General features: G+C 35.3%; 1 protein-coding gene across 2 annotated transcripts in view; it reads right to left on the bottom strand.

The window, feature by feature from the left end:
- BTBD9 (BTB domain containing 9) overlaps nt 1-18,622 on the bottom strand; it is a 117,721-nt gene that overhangs the window by 17,484 nt on the left and 81,615 nt on the right. For both annotated transcript variants that reach the window (XM_027641723.1, XM_027641724.1), the window contains exon 10: nt 12,287-12,394. In XM_027641723.1, coding sequence (XP_027497524.1) covers nt 12,287-12,394 — 108 coding nt within the window. The remainder of the gene's footprint in view (nt 1-12,286; nt 12,395-18,622) is intronic.

Here is an 18,622-nt window from a genome sequence, read left to right as displayed (position 1 = left end):
TCAAGCTGAGGTTTACATCTATAAGAGAAGACTCAAGGCTAGCAACGTACTCAGATTTATACCAGGGTCCTCAAGCTGAAATGCAGCACTACAAGTTATTTGGCTAGCATATGTCCCCCGATACCATAGCTCCATTTTCCAAAAGAAATTAGCCTTGTTACAGTCCTACAGTGTTTTATTTAACACTCTACATCTCACCTCAGCCACCCGACTTTTAACTGTCTTCTTCTACCCAACTCCCCTAAGGAGATGCAGTAATTGGTGATTAGCATTCCAAAGCCATGCTTGCATCCTGTGAGCCTGTCATATTTAATTACATTTTAACTATATTCGTCTTCTATAATAGCCTGAACATAATTTAGATAATTATCTTTTGCTCTCTTATTCTCTGACTCTGCCTGTCTCACTTAGAGCTTCTTGCAATAAAATCACTTTCTCTGTTCAAACATATAAACAGACTCTTGGGCCAAGTGCTTTCATCTCTCCAATGGCAACAGCTGAAAACCCAATGGCTTTGTGCATCTCACAATCTCTTCACCATACTCTATTCAGAGGAAGAAAAAAAAATATTTGAAACCACTCTACTTTCATGTCTCTTCTTGTCTTTTTTCTTTATTAGGCTATTGCAAGAAAAATGCACGAAATACTCATGTCCAAAAGCTTGCTATTGCTTTAACTATCTATAGCTCCAAAATAGCAACTCACCTCCTAAAGAATATAATGGTTTTTCTCAGCATTTGGAATCTTTGCCTAGTTATTTCTAAGAAAAGCTGCTATCTTTCTAAAGATTTATTACATATAATAGGACCTAAATAGTGACTCTTTCCCATTATTTCCTTCTCTTCTGGAAAGAACAAATTGAGAAAAGTGGAAGCTTATCTTTTAATGAGGTTTTCTAATAAGCCACAGGCACTACAGAATACTACCACACTGTGGGCTACCAGAGCAGCACCGATCAGAGCTGAAACCAAATTCAGGCCAAAAATGTCAGACAAAAGAGAAAGCTGTTACATGTGACTAACATTCAAAAGCTGTAATAACCATATCATATCCATATCAAGGCTTGTTTTAGGTTAAGCATGTATGTTTTCAGTGTGCACATTGTGTCTCCTCACTTTCCACAGTGACGTACAACCTCCATTTTTTGTTCCTCACTTCAAAAAGAAAAGCAATGCAGACTGGGAAACAAACATAACCTCCATTTTACTTTCTAATACTTGTCCACATAGGCCTTGTTCTACAGTAATAGTGAAACACTTCTTAGTTTATTTGAATGCAGACTTCTTCAATTGTGACTACATTTTTTTTTAAATAAAATTTGTAAAAGTATATGACAGGAATAGGAAAGAAGAGGTGTATTGTCTTTCCATGTATTAGTCTGATGACTATACTAATAAAAACAAAACAGATTGTAACCAGTATGTGATGGTACCAAATAAAAAATGGTGTTCACACATAAACAAGCTGACTGAGACACGAGGAGCACCGCAGCATGTTCTGCATTGTATGTTACACCCCCTGTTCTATTAATGAATACCATACTAACCTCTCTCATGAAGTACCTATAAACACAGAAGTGTGCACTAAAAATGCTATAAAAGTAATTGTTATACACTTCCTTTTTGTTATAAAATACAAAAACGGTCTACAGCTACCTTATAAATTGCCTATAAACCCCATGTTTTCCACCATAACAGTACTAAACAATAAAGTGAAGTAATGCTTCCTCTCCTGTTACAGCTGTAATTTAGCATATTAATTCAGAGAGACAGACCCATAAAGCACAGAATTCAGACTGCATAGCTGGCTCAGCAACCCCTTTGCCATCCAGCCTCCCAAGCCACTGAGGAGAAAGACAAAGCATGAGAAAGAAAATATTGTGAGGAATCAAAGGTCATCAACACTTCAGTTTTAAAATCAAAGTCAAATTAAGTGCAGTTCTATCCCTGGTCTACCTCTACTAAAACTGAGTTTCCATCTATTCTGCTAATCACCACAACAGCACTTTTCCAAAGGGGGGCCTGTCAAATATGAGACTTCTAAAAACGCAAGGAAGGTGCAAGCTGGAAGTAACAGCTTTTTCTCTGCTGCTCTCAGAGACAGAGGCAAACCTGACCTAATAATACATCTTGGCTATATTTATGTGATAGTCCATTGACGAGTTACCAAATATACTTTATACAGTATAGTGAAAAAACCGCAAAAACCACAAAAAGACCCCAAAAAGGACTTGCAATTCTAACAGAGGTAAGAAAAACGGTTAATAGAAATATAACAAGAGTATAGAATAAATGTGAGAATAATAATAAATATTAAAAGTCATCTATCACAGATTTTGTTACATAATAACTTTATATATTGACAAATAAAAACATATATTCACACCTTTCGGGAAACTTTCACTCAAATGTTTTTATTCTAAATATACCTCCCATAAGGAATACATAATTCTGAAAGAATCTGAACTAAACTTATTTATAGCAATTTCTATGATTGGTCACTCACACCAATCCAAACAAAACATCTGTCCTCTGTAAGAACACTTTCTTAAACTGCCGTAAACATTTTATTACATAGGGTTTGTTGTAGAAACCAAATGCGGGCTTGATGAAACAGACCTATTACAATGACAATTCTGACATAAAATAGATTAATAAAGTCCATACTGACTTTCTGACATCTTTATAAAGCTTCTAACATGAAAGACTTCTTATAGTAACATCTTCTTTCACAGTTTCAGTGCTGACATTTTTGCTTTTTTAGAAAAAATATTACATGAAGAAAATGTTAAAACACAGTCAAATTGAACTATGGTAAAACTGAATGTACTAACTATTTTTCTAACTAAATGAACTAATCAATTTTCAAAAATTTACACCACTGTAGGCAACTGTTAGTATTTTTGTCCTGCATAAACTCATATAATCTAGCTTACTTACACATATTTTCAATTTCAACGGGTTGTCTTTCTGTACTTCCAAAAATACGGTTTATATTTAAAAAATCTTACACAAAATTAAATTATTAGCAATTTGTTGGCAATTTTCTGGCAGAATGCTACAAGCCAAATTTCTATGCTGTAGCAAGAACTGTGCATGTAGTACCTACAACATACATCCTTAGGGGATGGCAGTGGCAGCGGAGGAAGGCTGTGAACTTGAGTAATTTGACCTACAAGTTCATCTTACTTCTGTGTGCACACCAGAGCACACATGTACAAGACAAGTCTGCATAATCCTAGGGGTTGAATTGGCTTTGTCATGTTTACTCTCTACCAATAGTCATTGTTCCTGATGTTCACATTGGTAGCAAAGATATGAAAAGCCATCCAATGCAATAACATACCCAGTAATACAACTAATGGGATGCTTTCGACTTTGAAGACTTCTCCCACCCATAAACCTTACAACAGACTGTAAGCTATTTTTATTACATAACTCCTCATACCAACAGAATAGTTGATTAATAACAAATATATAAACAATACTTTCAGAGATATGAGACAGAATCATGCTCCCTATTATTCAGTTTCTTTGTAGCGTGAACGCTAACGCTGTATTTATCGCACTTGTCTCTCACGTTCCCCTGGGTGTAATTTCATAGCCACTCGTAAAAACTTCACATTTACAGCAACCGCCCTTCTATTACTGTCGATAACATCTAATTGACATGTCAAATCTCCAAGGAATGCAGTAAATTGAACCACAGCCTCTAAGAAGAATAAAACAGTGAAAAAAGTAAATCAGCATGTGCCTCCTCCTAACAGCAATACAAATACTGAGGTTTGGTAATGGAAGGGAGGAAAACTGTTACCCTTTCTACTACCACACTGAATTATCTATTAACCTCAAGGTCAGAAAAGAAAGCCTTGTGACCTCAGACTGAAACTCGCCTACAAAATACCCTGAACCTGAATCCATGACTGCAGTAATTTTAGGCATGAGAGTAAAGTGAACTAAGAAAGACAAAAGTAACAAATACAACTTTTGCTTCTCTTAACTGTGTTATAGAACAGAAAAAAATGTAACTCCCTTACAATAGTGTCTGATAAACTAAATTTTAGTATTTAGATAGAAACTATATGCCTTAAAAATTTATATACAAAGAGCTGGGTAAAATTCACATATACAATATGAAAAACAAAGGAAACATGACTCATGATTAAAGAGCACAAAACAAAGTCAAGCAAAACTTGTTTAAGTAGCAACCAAGGTAACAGAAAAAAGGCAGAATGATTTTATGTAGTTGAAGTATATGAAATCTATTAAGAAAGAAAAATTAGTTGACAAGCACAGAAGAAAAATAATATCATGAAATTAGGTAACATGATGTTCTGTACTGGTATTGAGAAAAAAAAATTTCCTTACTGTGGGAATTCAGTGTAATAGAAAAGCAAAAAGCAGAATGAAAGCACCATCCCTTGAAGTATATGAAAAAAACCTGACAACGAATTAATCTAAAAAAAATAAACCACATACCACATGGGGCAGAAATCCCCAAAGGATGAACCTAAAGATACAATAATTCTTCAGCTTTGTGATTCATGGTTATAATCTGTCCTTCTAAATACATTACTGTGAATAAATCAATGGCTTAATACTGCATAAATCTCAATGCAGGATATTTGTAACCCTAAAGACCATACCTGTTTTGGCCAGCATAATCAAATTTCATCGCTTTCCAGAGTTCTGATGAAATTAGATCCTGAATATCAACAACATAGTTAGGGCAAATCTCTGACATCTGACTGGTCTCCTGACTATACAAGATGTCAACAGTTGCTATATTATTCAATAACTTCTCCTGTAAGAAAGGGCTACAGACAAAATAGTAACTTACCATCTAGATCATGAACTCTTTCTTATTCATTAGTTTATTAGATTATCTTATGCAACAACAAATTTCAAAGTAAATGAATATGACTGCAAAACAACAGTTCAGGCATGACATATTCCTTTCTTATCTCAGGCAGAGGAATGCACCAGTGTCACAGGAGACATCTACAATTTGGGTAACTATTTTGTAGCAATATTTATTTATACAGGTCCTGAGAGTTTGCATGTGTGGGTATGTCTGCATGCATGTGGGTATGTGCATGCATGCACAGACATTTTTAGAAGAAAGAATTTATGACTGTGAAGGCAATCTAATGTACTGCCACAGGATCATTCCATAATATAAAAGCAGTAAACTGCACTGCTGAGTCCTTAACCAGACATAATTGAAAATTTGTTTCTGTTACCATTGCGAAAAAACCCTTTGCTTAACAGGATGCAAGGAAGCAGCAGTATTCTTCTCCTAGTAAGAAAATTTGAATTTCTGTATCATTGAATAAAGTTAGCAATAGTTGGTGCAGACCTCTTAAGACCACAGGCTTATGCAGAATTGCTTAATATTATAGATCAAACCAGGACCCAAATGTTTGGAGGGGGATATATAAGTATTCATAGCCTGTATGAACAATCAGTCACAGAGGAAGGATGACAGAATTTACAAATTCCTGAGAGGAGCAAGTCTATTTTCTACTGAAACATCAATATGATAAGAAATAATTATAATAATTCTTGAAAGTAAATTAATGTTTGCTTTGATTTTTATTTTAAATACAAGACTATGCAACGATATTTTGGACATACCAGATTATATTAGTAATACATACATCTATTTATATCATTAACTTAACAGCTTTTACTGGCCTCCAAAGAGACATTCAAGTCTTAGATAACACGGGGGAAAATTCCCTTATCTGAAAGAAACTGTGGGTATTATTAGGTATTGCTTATTCTCTCTGAGGCAGAACTGAGCTAACATCCAAACTGATGTTGGAGTTACTGTGGTGTTTTCTCCACTCTCCTCACAGTAATGTGGATGAAGAGGAGCCGAGAACATGCCAGCCACGTGGCAAATGAGAGTAAAACAAAACTTTAATGCATGTGGCACATGTAGAGCTGCAGTGAAACAAGTGCATGGAAAAACATTCAGGGGAGACTAAGACACTTTGCAACTCCTTGTTACACTGTTCAAGGCTTGTTCAAAAGATCCATGTATATTTGTGGCTGAAAAGCAAACACAGTGATCTGATGGTACAAGTGGAAAAAGAGAAAAGACAATTTGAAAACCTTCCTGTGATCCTGAATCACCACTAAGATACACAACTTCAGAAAAGCTAGATCTTTCTTCAATCAAGCTAGAATCATCTAAAATAAAAGCCAGCAAATGAAACATTAGATATTGAGTTTACACACTTCTGAGAGGCTCCTAATGCTCTGAAATGGAAACTGCTTTCTCTCCGTGAAATCTTAATTCTTTGTGCTCAAAAAGACAGGTCTGTGAAGCTGATGTCTCTTTCTTCTTTTGCCTTATTAGAATCTTTCAAAATGTGAGCCTATAAACACAAGGAAAAATATGTTCTTCGACGCCTCTATCGTGCAGGGCTTAAAAGCTCAATAATTATACAAAATGACCCTTTATATCTGTCTAACTTACTCCAGTAGGCATTACTAGTGGCATAATGAACAGACTAATGAGAGCTCTTAGTTTATTTTTGTGAAGTGAGACTTGAAATTGAGCTTAACAATGTAGCAATTTCACAGACATCTTGCTCGAACATATTTCATCTTGCATTGCATGAATGTGGCTACAGTGAGTTAGGCAACCCTGGAGCAGGCATCTGGATTTCACAGAGTTGCTGTGAAATTTGCTTCATGTGAAGTATATTTGAACTATGGGTCAACCATAGTTCAAATATACTCTGTTTGACAGAAGAGGTACAAGAACGGTTTTGCTGTGAAACCGACAATGTAAAATAGGATGAAGTACAGTCAAAATACTCTGACATCACAGGTACAAGAGCAGTTCCTTTTATCCTGTTCCACCCCATCACTCAGGAGCTCAGGCATGAGACAGAATTAAGGACTACACAAAAATTAGGAAAAATGTTATTTTCTTATTCTAGTATGACAGGCATGCAAAACTGATGGGAAGTATCAGAAAGAATGATGTAGGCATAGAGGCAGTTGGAAAGGCAAAAGATCTGAGAAATACTACAGCCATTTTATTATGAGAGAGAAGGCTTATGCAAGTGATTAAGGAGAAGAATGATGAATGAAAACAGATGTGAGGGAATTCTAGAGATCATACAGTGAAGTGAAGGAACTAGAAGAGTACAGGAGAAAAAAGCTACTATGTTTGTGGCTAAGTATAAGAAGCTACAAATGTAAGTAATGTGCCACATGCAGTTACGAGGAAAGGTATTCACACACTTCAAATATTATTTCTATAGCAGAAGAAATAATCGTATCATGATAGATATTAAACTAGTTTCACAAAAGTACACCCAGAAAAAAAAAAATCAAAACCCAAGTTTGCCACTAACATTCTTTAAAGCAGAAGTACTACAGAAAAAAAATTCTCAGAACTGAGATGAGATTCAGAATTTGAAATAGCTATTATAGAAGATAAAAAACAATAGAAACATGAAATTAAGTTTGGAAGTTTTTAAACATTTATCAAAACAGCAATATATTCTGAATAACAAAAAAATTTAAACAATATATAATGCTGTATGTTATAAACCTTCTGAAAATGAGGTAAAGCCCACAAGAAAATCATGAAACTCCCAAAACAGTCATATAGACAGGTGATACAAACTGCCTTGGAACTGTTGATCCATAAATAATATTCATTGTTTCTCAAATTCTATCAGAGTATTAGATCCTTTTTTCTTACTGGGGAATTGAACACGGTATGCCTGTTGCCAATGTATTAGATCCATTTCACAACAACTACACAGGAGAACTTTAAAGAATGATACTGAGTTGATGAGCATTGTGATAGCCTGCTTTGTATTTGTCTTTGCAGGGTTTATTCTATCAGAAGTGTCATTAACTCTGAAGTCTGACTCTCCTACTGGCCTTTGGTATCTTCTGTTTTTCATTTGACTTTCAAACTCTGTCAGCAAATTCTTCTAACAAGTGCAAGTCTCTGTTGTTCAACACTAACATGCTCGAGTCCACTTATAATAAATGTTTTTAAAAATAGAAGGGAACATGACTGTTTTTCATTACTGTCATACTGTGTAGGGAGAAACAGCTTATTGTGGAAAAGAAAAAAAAAAGCCTCCACAGAGCATCTGAAAATTGTCAATTACACAACCAGTATGCATTAATTGGCTCGCACTTAGGGAAGGTACACAAGCTTCTCCTGTGAAGATAACAGACATCCAGTTTCTGTCTTTAGCCTTTTAAAACTGGGAGAAGAGAAGGTTAGGAGTAGCCTGTCAGTTCCTGCCTTTGAGAACTGAATTATTAATTTACACAAAAGACTACATTAAAAATGCCATTAAAACAACCCAAAGCAGCACACTGATAGTTTAAAGGGGAAGTTCACGCTTCAGTAATCTGCCAAAACCAATATATGCTGTTTAAACATAATTTAATTTTCTTTCTCATCGTTTTGTTTGCCACTTCCTGATCATCTAAGGTGTCTGTCGAGGTCTCATGTTTGGTACCCTTATGGTTCATCCTACTGCTTGTGCCAGAGACTGAGCAAAATTACTTGGAAACCTCACAGGACGCTTGCAAGACAGTGGGCTAATGACTTTCATTGAAGTCTGTAACTCCACTGCAAGACCAGGCAGACCAAAAGCCAGCAAAGGAAACACCTCTTATACATCTTTGAAGACAGGAAAGTGAATAGAAATTATTACTAGTAATCTAAATTTTCTCATTGTGAAAGCATTTTGTCTCTTTTAAATGTGAGCTCCTGTGAAATTCTATGTTTTAACTCTATCTAAAGTTTCATTTCCTACACTGAAAAGCAAGTTATTTTTCTGCAGTCTACTGTAGTAGATTAAACACAAAACTAGTGCCAGAAAGGGTAAACTCAGGATTTCAAGACCTTATCAACCACTTATGTTGTACTCACATCTCCAGAATTTGGTAGAGAATCAGATGTAATTTGGAGCATACTTTTTAGAAAGAATTGGTATTTTAGCCTGATATGAATACATGTATAATGATTCTTAGTTGACTGTTGCTCTGAGAGGCAATCACAGTCCCATGGAAGGACATATCTCCTCCTTGTCCAAGTGAAGACAATTTCAATACCAATACAGGATTAGTCCTTTTTGGGACGGCATGTCAAAGTATCAATCAAAAAAAATCAGGATTTGGCTGAGTCAAAAAATAGTTGCAAAATTGGACGACATCAGCAAAAGATATGTTCTGTTTCATCCAGGTGAGAGATGGGTGCAGCATTCAGAAACATACAATGAAGAAAGAGATGACCATACTCTGGTTTCTATACCCCTTTATGCTCTAGTCTGGTTAAGGAAGATTACTGAATGAAGGTATCTTTGCCTAAACCTGACAGTGAGTCAAACCCAGGCACAGCACTTGAGTTCGATCCTTGCTTTTCCTTGGGAAGGCTGTGAATCACTAGACTAAAACACATTCAGAGGCAGACTCCTCTCGAGCTGTGCTGTTTGCATAAAATACCAGTGTAATAGTGCTAAGAGGAAGGTCAGACAGAAAAAACCCATGAAATCCCTTGCATCCAGCAGGACTATCTTTACTCTTATACTATGACAGTAAACCAGAAAAACTGTACCACCTCCACTTTACTAGCATCTGTTAATTTTGGTTAAAATCCAACTCTCTCCTCTGTTTGTTTTTGCTGTTAAAATGATATAAAGTGAAAATAACTTTTTTGTTTTCATGGAAAAAACCCCTCATGTTTTCAATTTGAGATTTTTTTTAAATTACAGAAACTAACCCAAAAAGTCACTTCACATATTCCTAGCAGTGACTGGTTCCATTTTTTTTCCTCTTCATCTCAATAGAGAGGTCCTTAGATGTCTCTACTACCATACTGAAAGCTTACCTTACAATTTTAAGTGAGGACCTTCATTCAGTGCATGAGTCATTGAATGATATTGTTTCTTTCATTCTACATTCAACTGTTTTAAAGCACTAAGAGTATGACTTTCTAGGTCATAGTACTGTGTTTCAGTATTTTTCAGTAAAAAAAAAAAGGATGGTCCAGCTCTGACTGATCTTATAGATATTATAGTAAATATTTATTTTTCTATATGATATACGTATACTTAGAGTTATTGACCTGCCATTACAATAAAAGTAATTTTTGAGATGAAGTAATTTCAGCATTTCTGCAAATAATACCTGAAAATAAAATAACATATATTAAGTTTTCTGTGACTGCAAAAAAAGAAAAAAGTCCATTTCTCTGATCATAAAGGGCAAGAGATATAAATTGAACATGAAAAAGCACTGTCAAATGCAAAGAAATCACCTGAAAATTGATGGGCAGTGAACTCTGCAAGCTTTATGACCAGCCTTTGTATTTGTTTAGAGGAGATAGTTACAGACAGTGCTAGGACACTCTGTGTCTGCAGATTTCAAGATTAAAGGCTGGTTTTATGCCAGCTGAACACATATCTGTCAGAGCAAGAAGTTAGGCAAAATGCAATTCCCTAATCCACATGAAAATGGTTCCTGCAGCCATAGCTTTGAGAACTTCCAGAGCACCTGTGTTTTGAATCAACATTTTGAAGAATATCCCAATAAGGCAGCTATCTTTACTTCAGGTATGCATCTCTATTTGCCCAAAGTTAAGGCTTTAAAAAAAAAAAAAAACCAACAAAAAAGCGTGGTTTGAACACTGTGCGAAGATACTTGAACTGGGCAGTCAATCAGCAATTTCACCTGTGCTGTGCATACTTAAGCAGGTGCTTCTTTTGATTGTTATAGGCTTTTAGTATCAAAATGTTCAAGGAAAAAATGCACAAAGATTCTTGAGTGTCTCTCCTTTGTGGTTTCAGCCTTTTAGTGCTCCCACTGCTGGAGGCAGACAAAAAGATGAATTTTATCTATTACGCTGAGATGTCTTTGAGAATGATTAAATCTTTAGTCTTCCTCCAGACCTGCAGGCAGAACACAGGTTTTCTGCTCATCAATACCCTGCCCTTTACAGACAGTGAAAGGACGTGTCAAGTTCTCCTTCACCAACATGTCTAGAGTACATTGTAAAGCATTTGAGTAGCACTGTTTGTTAAGAGATGGAATATAAACTTTAGAAAAATGTGTGTCAGCAGCATTGCTACAAAGGACTGAATAATTCCCTCACTTGATGTGACAAAGTGAGATACATCTCTGAATTTGTAAAATCAATTTTGTTTTGGTTGGCACAAATACAAGATGGGTGGGGGTGGATGACTTCAATTTTGTCCCAAGAAAGAAAGTATATCTTATAGAAAACTTACTCGGGGAAAAGGAGGAAAATAAGGCTTTTATAATTCTGAGCTTCCCTGGGGCTTAGTCAGGAAATCATGTCCTATCAACATTCACTGAATGCTGAGCATATCTGGCTTCTGGATACGTAATATATAAATTTGCAGACTGTCTTTTCAGTCCCATGACCAGTATCTAGGTCATTCTTTGCTAGGAATTAGAACTATATTCACATGGTTTAAGAAGGTTACCCATACTAAATTATTAATCCATATTAGAAGAATAGTTTTCATCAGCAGAAATTGCCGAAAAGCCAATGGAGAGTATACATGTGGAGAATATTCATGCCTGATTTCTCCTGATTTAATTATTCAAACGAAAATGAAACAGTTTTTCTCCTTTATCACCGTTTAAGAAGCATGTTTGTTCTATGGAAGGGTCCTTTTCGAAAACAGAGTGGTCAATGCATTAGTCAGGTACTCTGCTTTTGAACAGAGACAAGGTCAAGCTTTGGTAACTGTTTGGTCTGTAATGCTTTGGTCCCTGCCCTCACTCTCCCCACTCCCTTCAAATACCATACAATACATTTATGTGCTTTGACAGGGGAGAAAGACATTTTATTAACAAAATTGTTTACCAACTATACTCTCTTCCCTCTCTTTCCACATTTCTCAAGGTAGCGTGATTTGACACCAGGGGTCACCATAAACATGTGAACTCCAGAAAAACATGGTTTAACTTCCAGTGATCACAAAATCGAGGGTATGGTAGGCAGACTGTTTCTAAGAATGAATAATCCAACTGATTATCTGAAGATCCAGTACTGATGTGGTTCTTAAGAAATTGATTCTGGTCTGAAAGTCTAGATATTCAGTTACACTAGAAGCTGTTACCCTCTAAAGTTGTATTATTCTACAGGTTATGTAATGATCATTCTCTTCACAGTAACCTATAGAAGTACTGAACAAAAAACCCATCAGAAAAACAAGTTTACAGTTCTTACTTTGTGCAAATAAGTGGAAAAAAACTGAACTCACTTGCAGGAAATTTTTGTGCGATCCACCACCATAGTCCACTGTTGCTGATTCGTAGAAACCTCAATGTAGTAGCTGTAACTCCGATCATCACAGTCCCAAAGTAGCAACCTAAGTATGAACAAGTTGTTGAATGATAAGTAGAACAAACATCAAACCAAGCTTCTTAAGTTTGCCAGTCCATTATTTTCTCCACTTAATCCTTTATAAATGTAACTGTTTCTTTTGCAACGTACCTCTAGCACTCAGCAAACTTTACTGTTTCTGCCATCTCAAACTACTGTGTCTCTATTCTTATTATCCTAAGGCCAGTAATAGGCTTACAGGCTTATAATAACCATCTTAAGAACATTAATCTATTACATTCATCCAATTACTTTCAAACACGAAACGAAGATCTGTCTCAACAGGTCAGTTTAGGAGGGGACAGAAAAAAAGAATTGGGTGATTTAAAAGGATTAAGCTGTCTTCTTAACTGTATTCTCTTGATTTTGGTAAATACATCATAAATATATTTTAAAAAAACCACCCCCCATCCTCCCGAAATAATAAATATATTTTAAAAAAAAATTAGTAGGGAAAGGGGAATTCCACATCAGAATATGACAAAAAAAGGCAATGAATTGTTAAACAAATTGCTAAAAAGGTAGAAGAAAAAGGAAGAGCATAAAGATCTCAAGGACTCATTCTGTACTTATTCTAACAAACACGCAGCTCTTCAGTAAGGGCACTAAATAACATATTGAATAGCCTTTGATTTCCATACTTGTCTTACAGAGAGGAAGACATAAAGCATCAGGGATGTTATTTATCTTAGGTACCGAAACACACATCTGGTAAATGTATCTTCTTTACTTTTCTTTATATGGGGATTATTGCCCTGTTGTAAGAGATATTTGGCCCAGAACTGGACACAGTACTTGAGGTGCAGCCTCACCAGTGATGAGTGGAGAGACAAACAATTTAGTTCAGCACTTTTTTTTTTTTTAGGTTTTGAAATCTCAGCATTCAAAACAGAATTAGGTCTAGTAGACAAGCAGATTCAAAATAAATTCCCTCGATGCTGAATCTAACTCATGAATATTATCAAAAATAATATGCTGTCAAAAATATCTTTAAGAAGCTAAAATAAACCACTTTTAACAGAGGCGTTTTAGAACATGTTAATACTGTCTATTTGCAAATTAAAAGATTCAGACCTGACTTAGTAAAAAATAAAAATAGTTGCCTGTGGCACCATGAAAGACTTCAAAAAAATCCCACACCCCGAAACAAAACCCTCCAACTTCAACCCCTCTCCTTCATGAAATCATCCTCATTCTGCTTTTCTATGGCTCGAAGGTCTCCAAATACTGAAGACACTGAATAAAGTGTATTTTCTTAAAAAAAAGGTTTACCGATTACAATCCTGTATTTGGTTAACTACTACTAATCAACAGATCCTGAGTTGATTTAACATTTATACTTAAACCAAGTCTTCTTAATGATAAAAAGAGGGAAAAATAAAAACATTCATAAATTTGTTTTCTTTCAAAAAGGCTATTAAAATGTAGCTAATTATGCTTTTCAATAGAATCCTTTTATCATGGGGACTTGGTGTCGTTTCCTTGATCCTTGTTTTTCAAAGCTATGATCAAGAGTTTGAATATCAGAAGCACACTGGTGACTGTAATTTCAACTAACAATACTCTAATTAAAACACAACTGGCTTGGCTTCAGAGCAAAAGGCTAACAGGACATGTGTGTTACTTTCAAACACATGTATAATTGCTCTCTCCTGAAACAACCTAGCCCAAGTTAAATAGGTTTAGAAAACCATATGGCTTAGAATTATTACAAAGCAAACAATGAGTAATTAAAGTCGGAGGAATCTTTCCCAAAGTGACTTAGCATGAATACTAAATGTAAATTTTTCTTTCTTTGGTGCTTGTGAGAGAAAATGAAAAGTTATTTCGTCTCCAGTAGCTTTTTTAGGAAAGACTGGGGAGGGAGACTGACAAAAGAACCTATTTGGAATTTACTCTGCTTGAAAGCCTTTCTGTATAAGCAGTGAAAACCTTTCAGGTGACAACATGAATATTCACCAGTGCACACTAAGCACAAAGGCCACTTTTTACACGAGGTATAATAGTATTTGCAATACATTCCAGGTAAATTACCAAGCTATTTTTGTAGAAAAGCTATGTTTTTCTAAGATAGATATTAATTGACAGGAAGAAGAATACTCCAGTCAAAAAGTCAGAAGTATACCCATTGGAAATGCATCTGTTTATAGAAAAATTGCTCATGTTCTTAGGACTTTCCATATTAGAATAAAAAGCTAAATTAGCTCATTAGTAAATCTTCCCCTCAGGATTAAGAAGGAAAAGTCAAATGAAGATTTATCCAGCTTACACCCTGCGACATTGTGAGATTTAAACATATTTCTTCCTTGAGAATCTAGAGTCTAGGCCTGTAATTTAATATGACATCTCTATTTACATCACATGTTGACAATGCCTCACTTTATAAAACAAAAGCTTTTAAAATATAAATAAAACTCCATATTACAGGTGTGGGACACAGATTATATTGGCTACCTGTTACATAAAAAGATGCTGCAGCCCTTTTTAAAACAGTATATCCTTAAATGTCATGTGTTGCTCTATGATTGAATGTTCTGTGTTCCTACGAGCATTTTGTGCTGTCTCTGTTTGCTTTTTATTCCTAAATTTCTGTAAAAAAAGATCATCACTGCTTAGTTCAAACTGCTGTATAACTACAGTTGCTCAAGGTGTTAGCACAATACCAAATACTACTAGTCGTGCATCTGACAGGATGACACCTGTTTCCTGAATACTATTAAGTCACTATTTAAATGTATGGCATAAATATTTGATCATACTTTGTTCATAAACCACTCACACACCTTAAAAACCCAAAAGACAGAAATTAAAACATGAGGTAGCAACACTTCTTGAAAGATGAAGAAAAAGAAAGAAAACCCGAAACCACATGGGAGGAGTTTTCTTATACAATATTTGTGGCATTTTTGCCTCTGGATGTCAGTAAACCTCTTCAGTTTTGTGCAGATATTTATGTTTCAGTAGTTATCCTGCAAGAAAACCAGTCCTTCAGGATCTTACAGAGGAGATAAAATTCCTGCACATTTGCTAAGTGTTCCTATGATCATTCATTCTGAGCTACGATTTCACTCTCAAGTCAGGCAAACACAGAAAAGGAGCAGCAAAGAAAGAAAAGCTTCCTAAGCAGAAGTGGTATGGAAAATTAGAAAGCATAAGAGATGTACGTTATGATGGTACAAGCAAAAATTCATTTATATTGTCTGTTAATTTAAGAATTACTCTGAATATGAAAAGCTATCATATTAGCAATAAAGTCTTCAAATAGATTAAACTTGGATAAGTGGTTAATGTACTTTTCTAAAGACGCAAAATATTTCCATTTATTCTAACAAAAAAAATCACCGTTACAGAATAATTCTGTCTCCCTCCACACTATAACAAATCCCATTTTATGTTTTGTTTTCTTTCTTTTTTTTTTTAAATTCACAGGAAAAATCAGGTAAAGACCATAGTGTAATAGTATTATATTTCTATTCCAGATAAATGCAGGGAGAGTTAGAGAGTTATTGTGATGTGGCAGCCATTTCAATAATAAAGTTTTAGCCGTTAGTTAAAATATGTTTAGTATGTTGCACACAACAATCGCTTTCTCTTCCTAATTAAATAGTTTTACTGTCATTGATAAGAAAGGGTCTTTTCACAGAAGAAAAGAAGAAGGTTATTTTGTGTCCAGACAAGCAACTATGTGGAAAAACTACCTAACCTAGCATTTTCTCTGTTAACTGTTCCAAATATCTTGTAAGCTGTTCTGAGTATTAATAAAAGAACAAACCTCTTAAATTATTTTAAAAAAAATTTATAATCTAAAAGACAATATTTAGTTACAGTTATTTTTTTTAAAAAATCACAGAATCATAGAACAGTTTGGGTTGAAATGGACTTTTAAAAGTCATCTAGTCCAACCCCCATCTTTTCCAAGTCTTCCCTATTACAAAATACTACTGAGCACTGACTGTCATTACATCTTTTCAGAACTACTGAGTAAATTTTGATATGTAAGTCAAGAGCTCCAAATTTATATACAAATACCTGAAAAAGTATTCAATATTAAAAAACTTTCAAAATAATACATACAATTACATAGCATTCCTGAGTCAAATTGAACAGAAGATATCATAAGTTGCCTATGTGCCTTCTCAGCAATGAAGCATGTGGAGCTGTAGCAACAGGAACTGAGCCAGCTAAACAATGGAAAGAGATGATTCTCCTCTACTTGACACTTGTTAGATCATACCTGGCATACTGAATCCCATTTTGGATCCAAATACAAGTGACAGATCTGAACAATTACAGCAAAGGACCATCAGAATGGCCATGAGATTGGAGTACACACACTGTGCAAGAGGCTGTGGAAATTGGTTTTTTTAGCCTAAGAAGGCCTAGGGTTGGGAAGGAACTTAAAAGCACTTCCCAATACCTAAGAGCAGGTTATCATGGGCTACCCAGAGAAGTTGTGGAATTTCCTTCCTTGGAGGCTTTCAAGACCTGAGTGCATAAAGCCCTGAGTAGTATGTTCTTTTTTCATAAATTACACTCCTTTGCAAAACAAGCTGGGTTAGATGTCTTCTTCCTCACGTCCCCTCCAACGTGAAGGGTGCTAAGATTCTAGGACAATGAATGACTTTGTCAGAAAGCATGCACACAAATATACACTCTCGAAACATTAAACTCTCTGTGCATTTCTAAGGCATATTTGAGTACCAAGAGTTCTTCTGGTTTTTTCATACTCAGAATTTAGTTGTCATGGTAACACATGCTGTCTTGGAGCCTCTCACCAGTGGTATTCTGATTTCTACAGACTAAAAGCAGACACCACTCTGTTTTCAAAGGCTCATGTATTTACCCTCTTTGAAACAAATATATTCAACGGCACATTTGTGTTTCTGATCTAAAAAGATATGTACTTTAATTCGTAATTATTCATTTAGAATCCAAACCCACAGGCAGATCTCTGTCTCTAGGCAATGCAGGTAGCCTCCTCTGTCAAAAGATATCCCAGATGATAACATCGTTGTTTTCTTAAAGTAAGCTATTCATCTGGTTTGTACTAAACATGCAGGAAAACTGACAGAGAAAGATGAGATTCTCATCTTGTAGCTGTACAACGCAATACCACATAAATCACTAAATGCCTATTAGTTTTAAATTGTGTAATGTTTGGGTTATTTTTTTTAATTTGTTCTACACCCTTGCTGATTATATAATTATCATTTCTTGGCAACCAAAAGTCTAGTTCACCCAACTCACTATTTAATAATAAGACTTATTAAAAATCTTCTCTTAAGAATAAACACTAGCATAGTATTGAACATAGGAAAGTCAGACTTTCTTCACTGACTGGAAAATATGATACAATTCACCGACTGAAATGTAGCAGAAACCAGTAAGGATGGAAGACAGATTATGAACTGAGAAACTATGAATATTGGTTATTGTCTTACTCCTTCATGTGGAGTAAAGCCTTTGCTGCTCCTTAAAGTACTTAAGTACTCCTTAAAGCCTTTGCTGTTTTAAGTTTACAGTGGCAGGAAAATAAGTACGTTTCATTTATCTATTTTAAGAAATGTTAGTAGTGCATTTTCCTGATTTTCTAATTGAGATGCAATACTTAATTGAACGTTAAAACCATCAAACTGAAAGGCATAAAACACTGAGTGTGGAAAGTTTCCAAATACGCTTATTCAACTTGTTTCAGCAAGAACAAAGCCAAACTTGGATTATGCATAACATCTATAGATAGCACGTAGGTAAAACACTACTTTTGTTAGGTTACGGATTTGCCTGGATGTTTGATTTTAAACTTTATCTTAAAAGTTTTACATCCATCATAACAATGCCAAAGGCCAAACCCAAACCACACAAAACAGAAATTATGAAGTTACAAAAGAGCTTTCAAGTCTCACTTGGCTCATCAGTCAGTTTGAAGAGGCAGCTCTAACAGGCGGATCGCACTGAGCTCCTAGAAATACGTACCTATGTGCGTGATCTCTGTTGCAAGCCATACTCACCTGGGGTTTCAACCTTTGCTCACTGGTACTCCGAACTTCAGAAATCTTTCCCTTTTTTTCATTGCCACAGAGCATACAAATTACATCCCTGATTACATATTCTAAATTTACAAAGAACATGATGCCATAAAGACAAGGGTTTGCATGCTGATTTTATGAAACAAGAACCACAAACACTCCTAGTCAGAATCTGAAGTTTGCAAGAT

The sequence above is a fragment of the Corapipo altera genome, unplaced genomic scaffold (genome assembly GCF_003945725.1).
Source record: "Corapipo altera isolate COAL_440 unplaced genomic scaffold, ASM394572v1 48b, whole genome shotgun sequence".
Lineage (NCBI taxonomy): Eukaryota > Metazoa > Chordata > Aves > Passeriformes > Pipridae > Corapipo > Corapipo altera.
The sequence above is the reverse complement of the archived record's forward strand: the minus strand, read 5'-3'. Positions and strand labels throughout refer to the sequence as shown.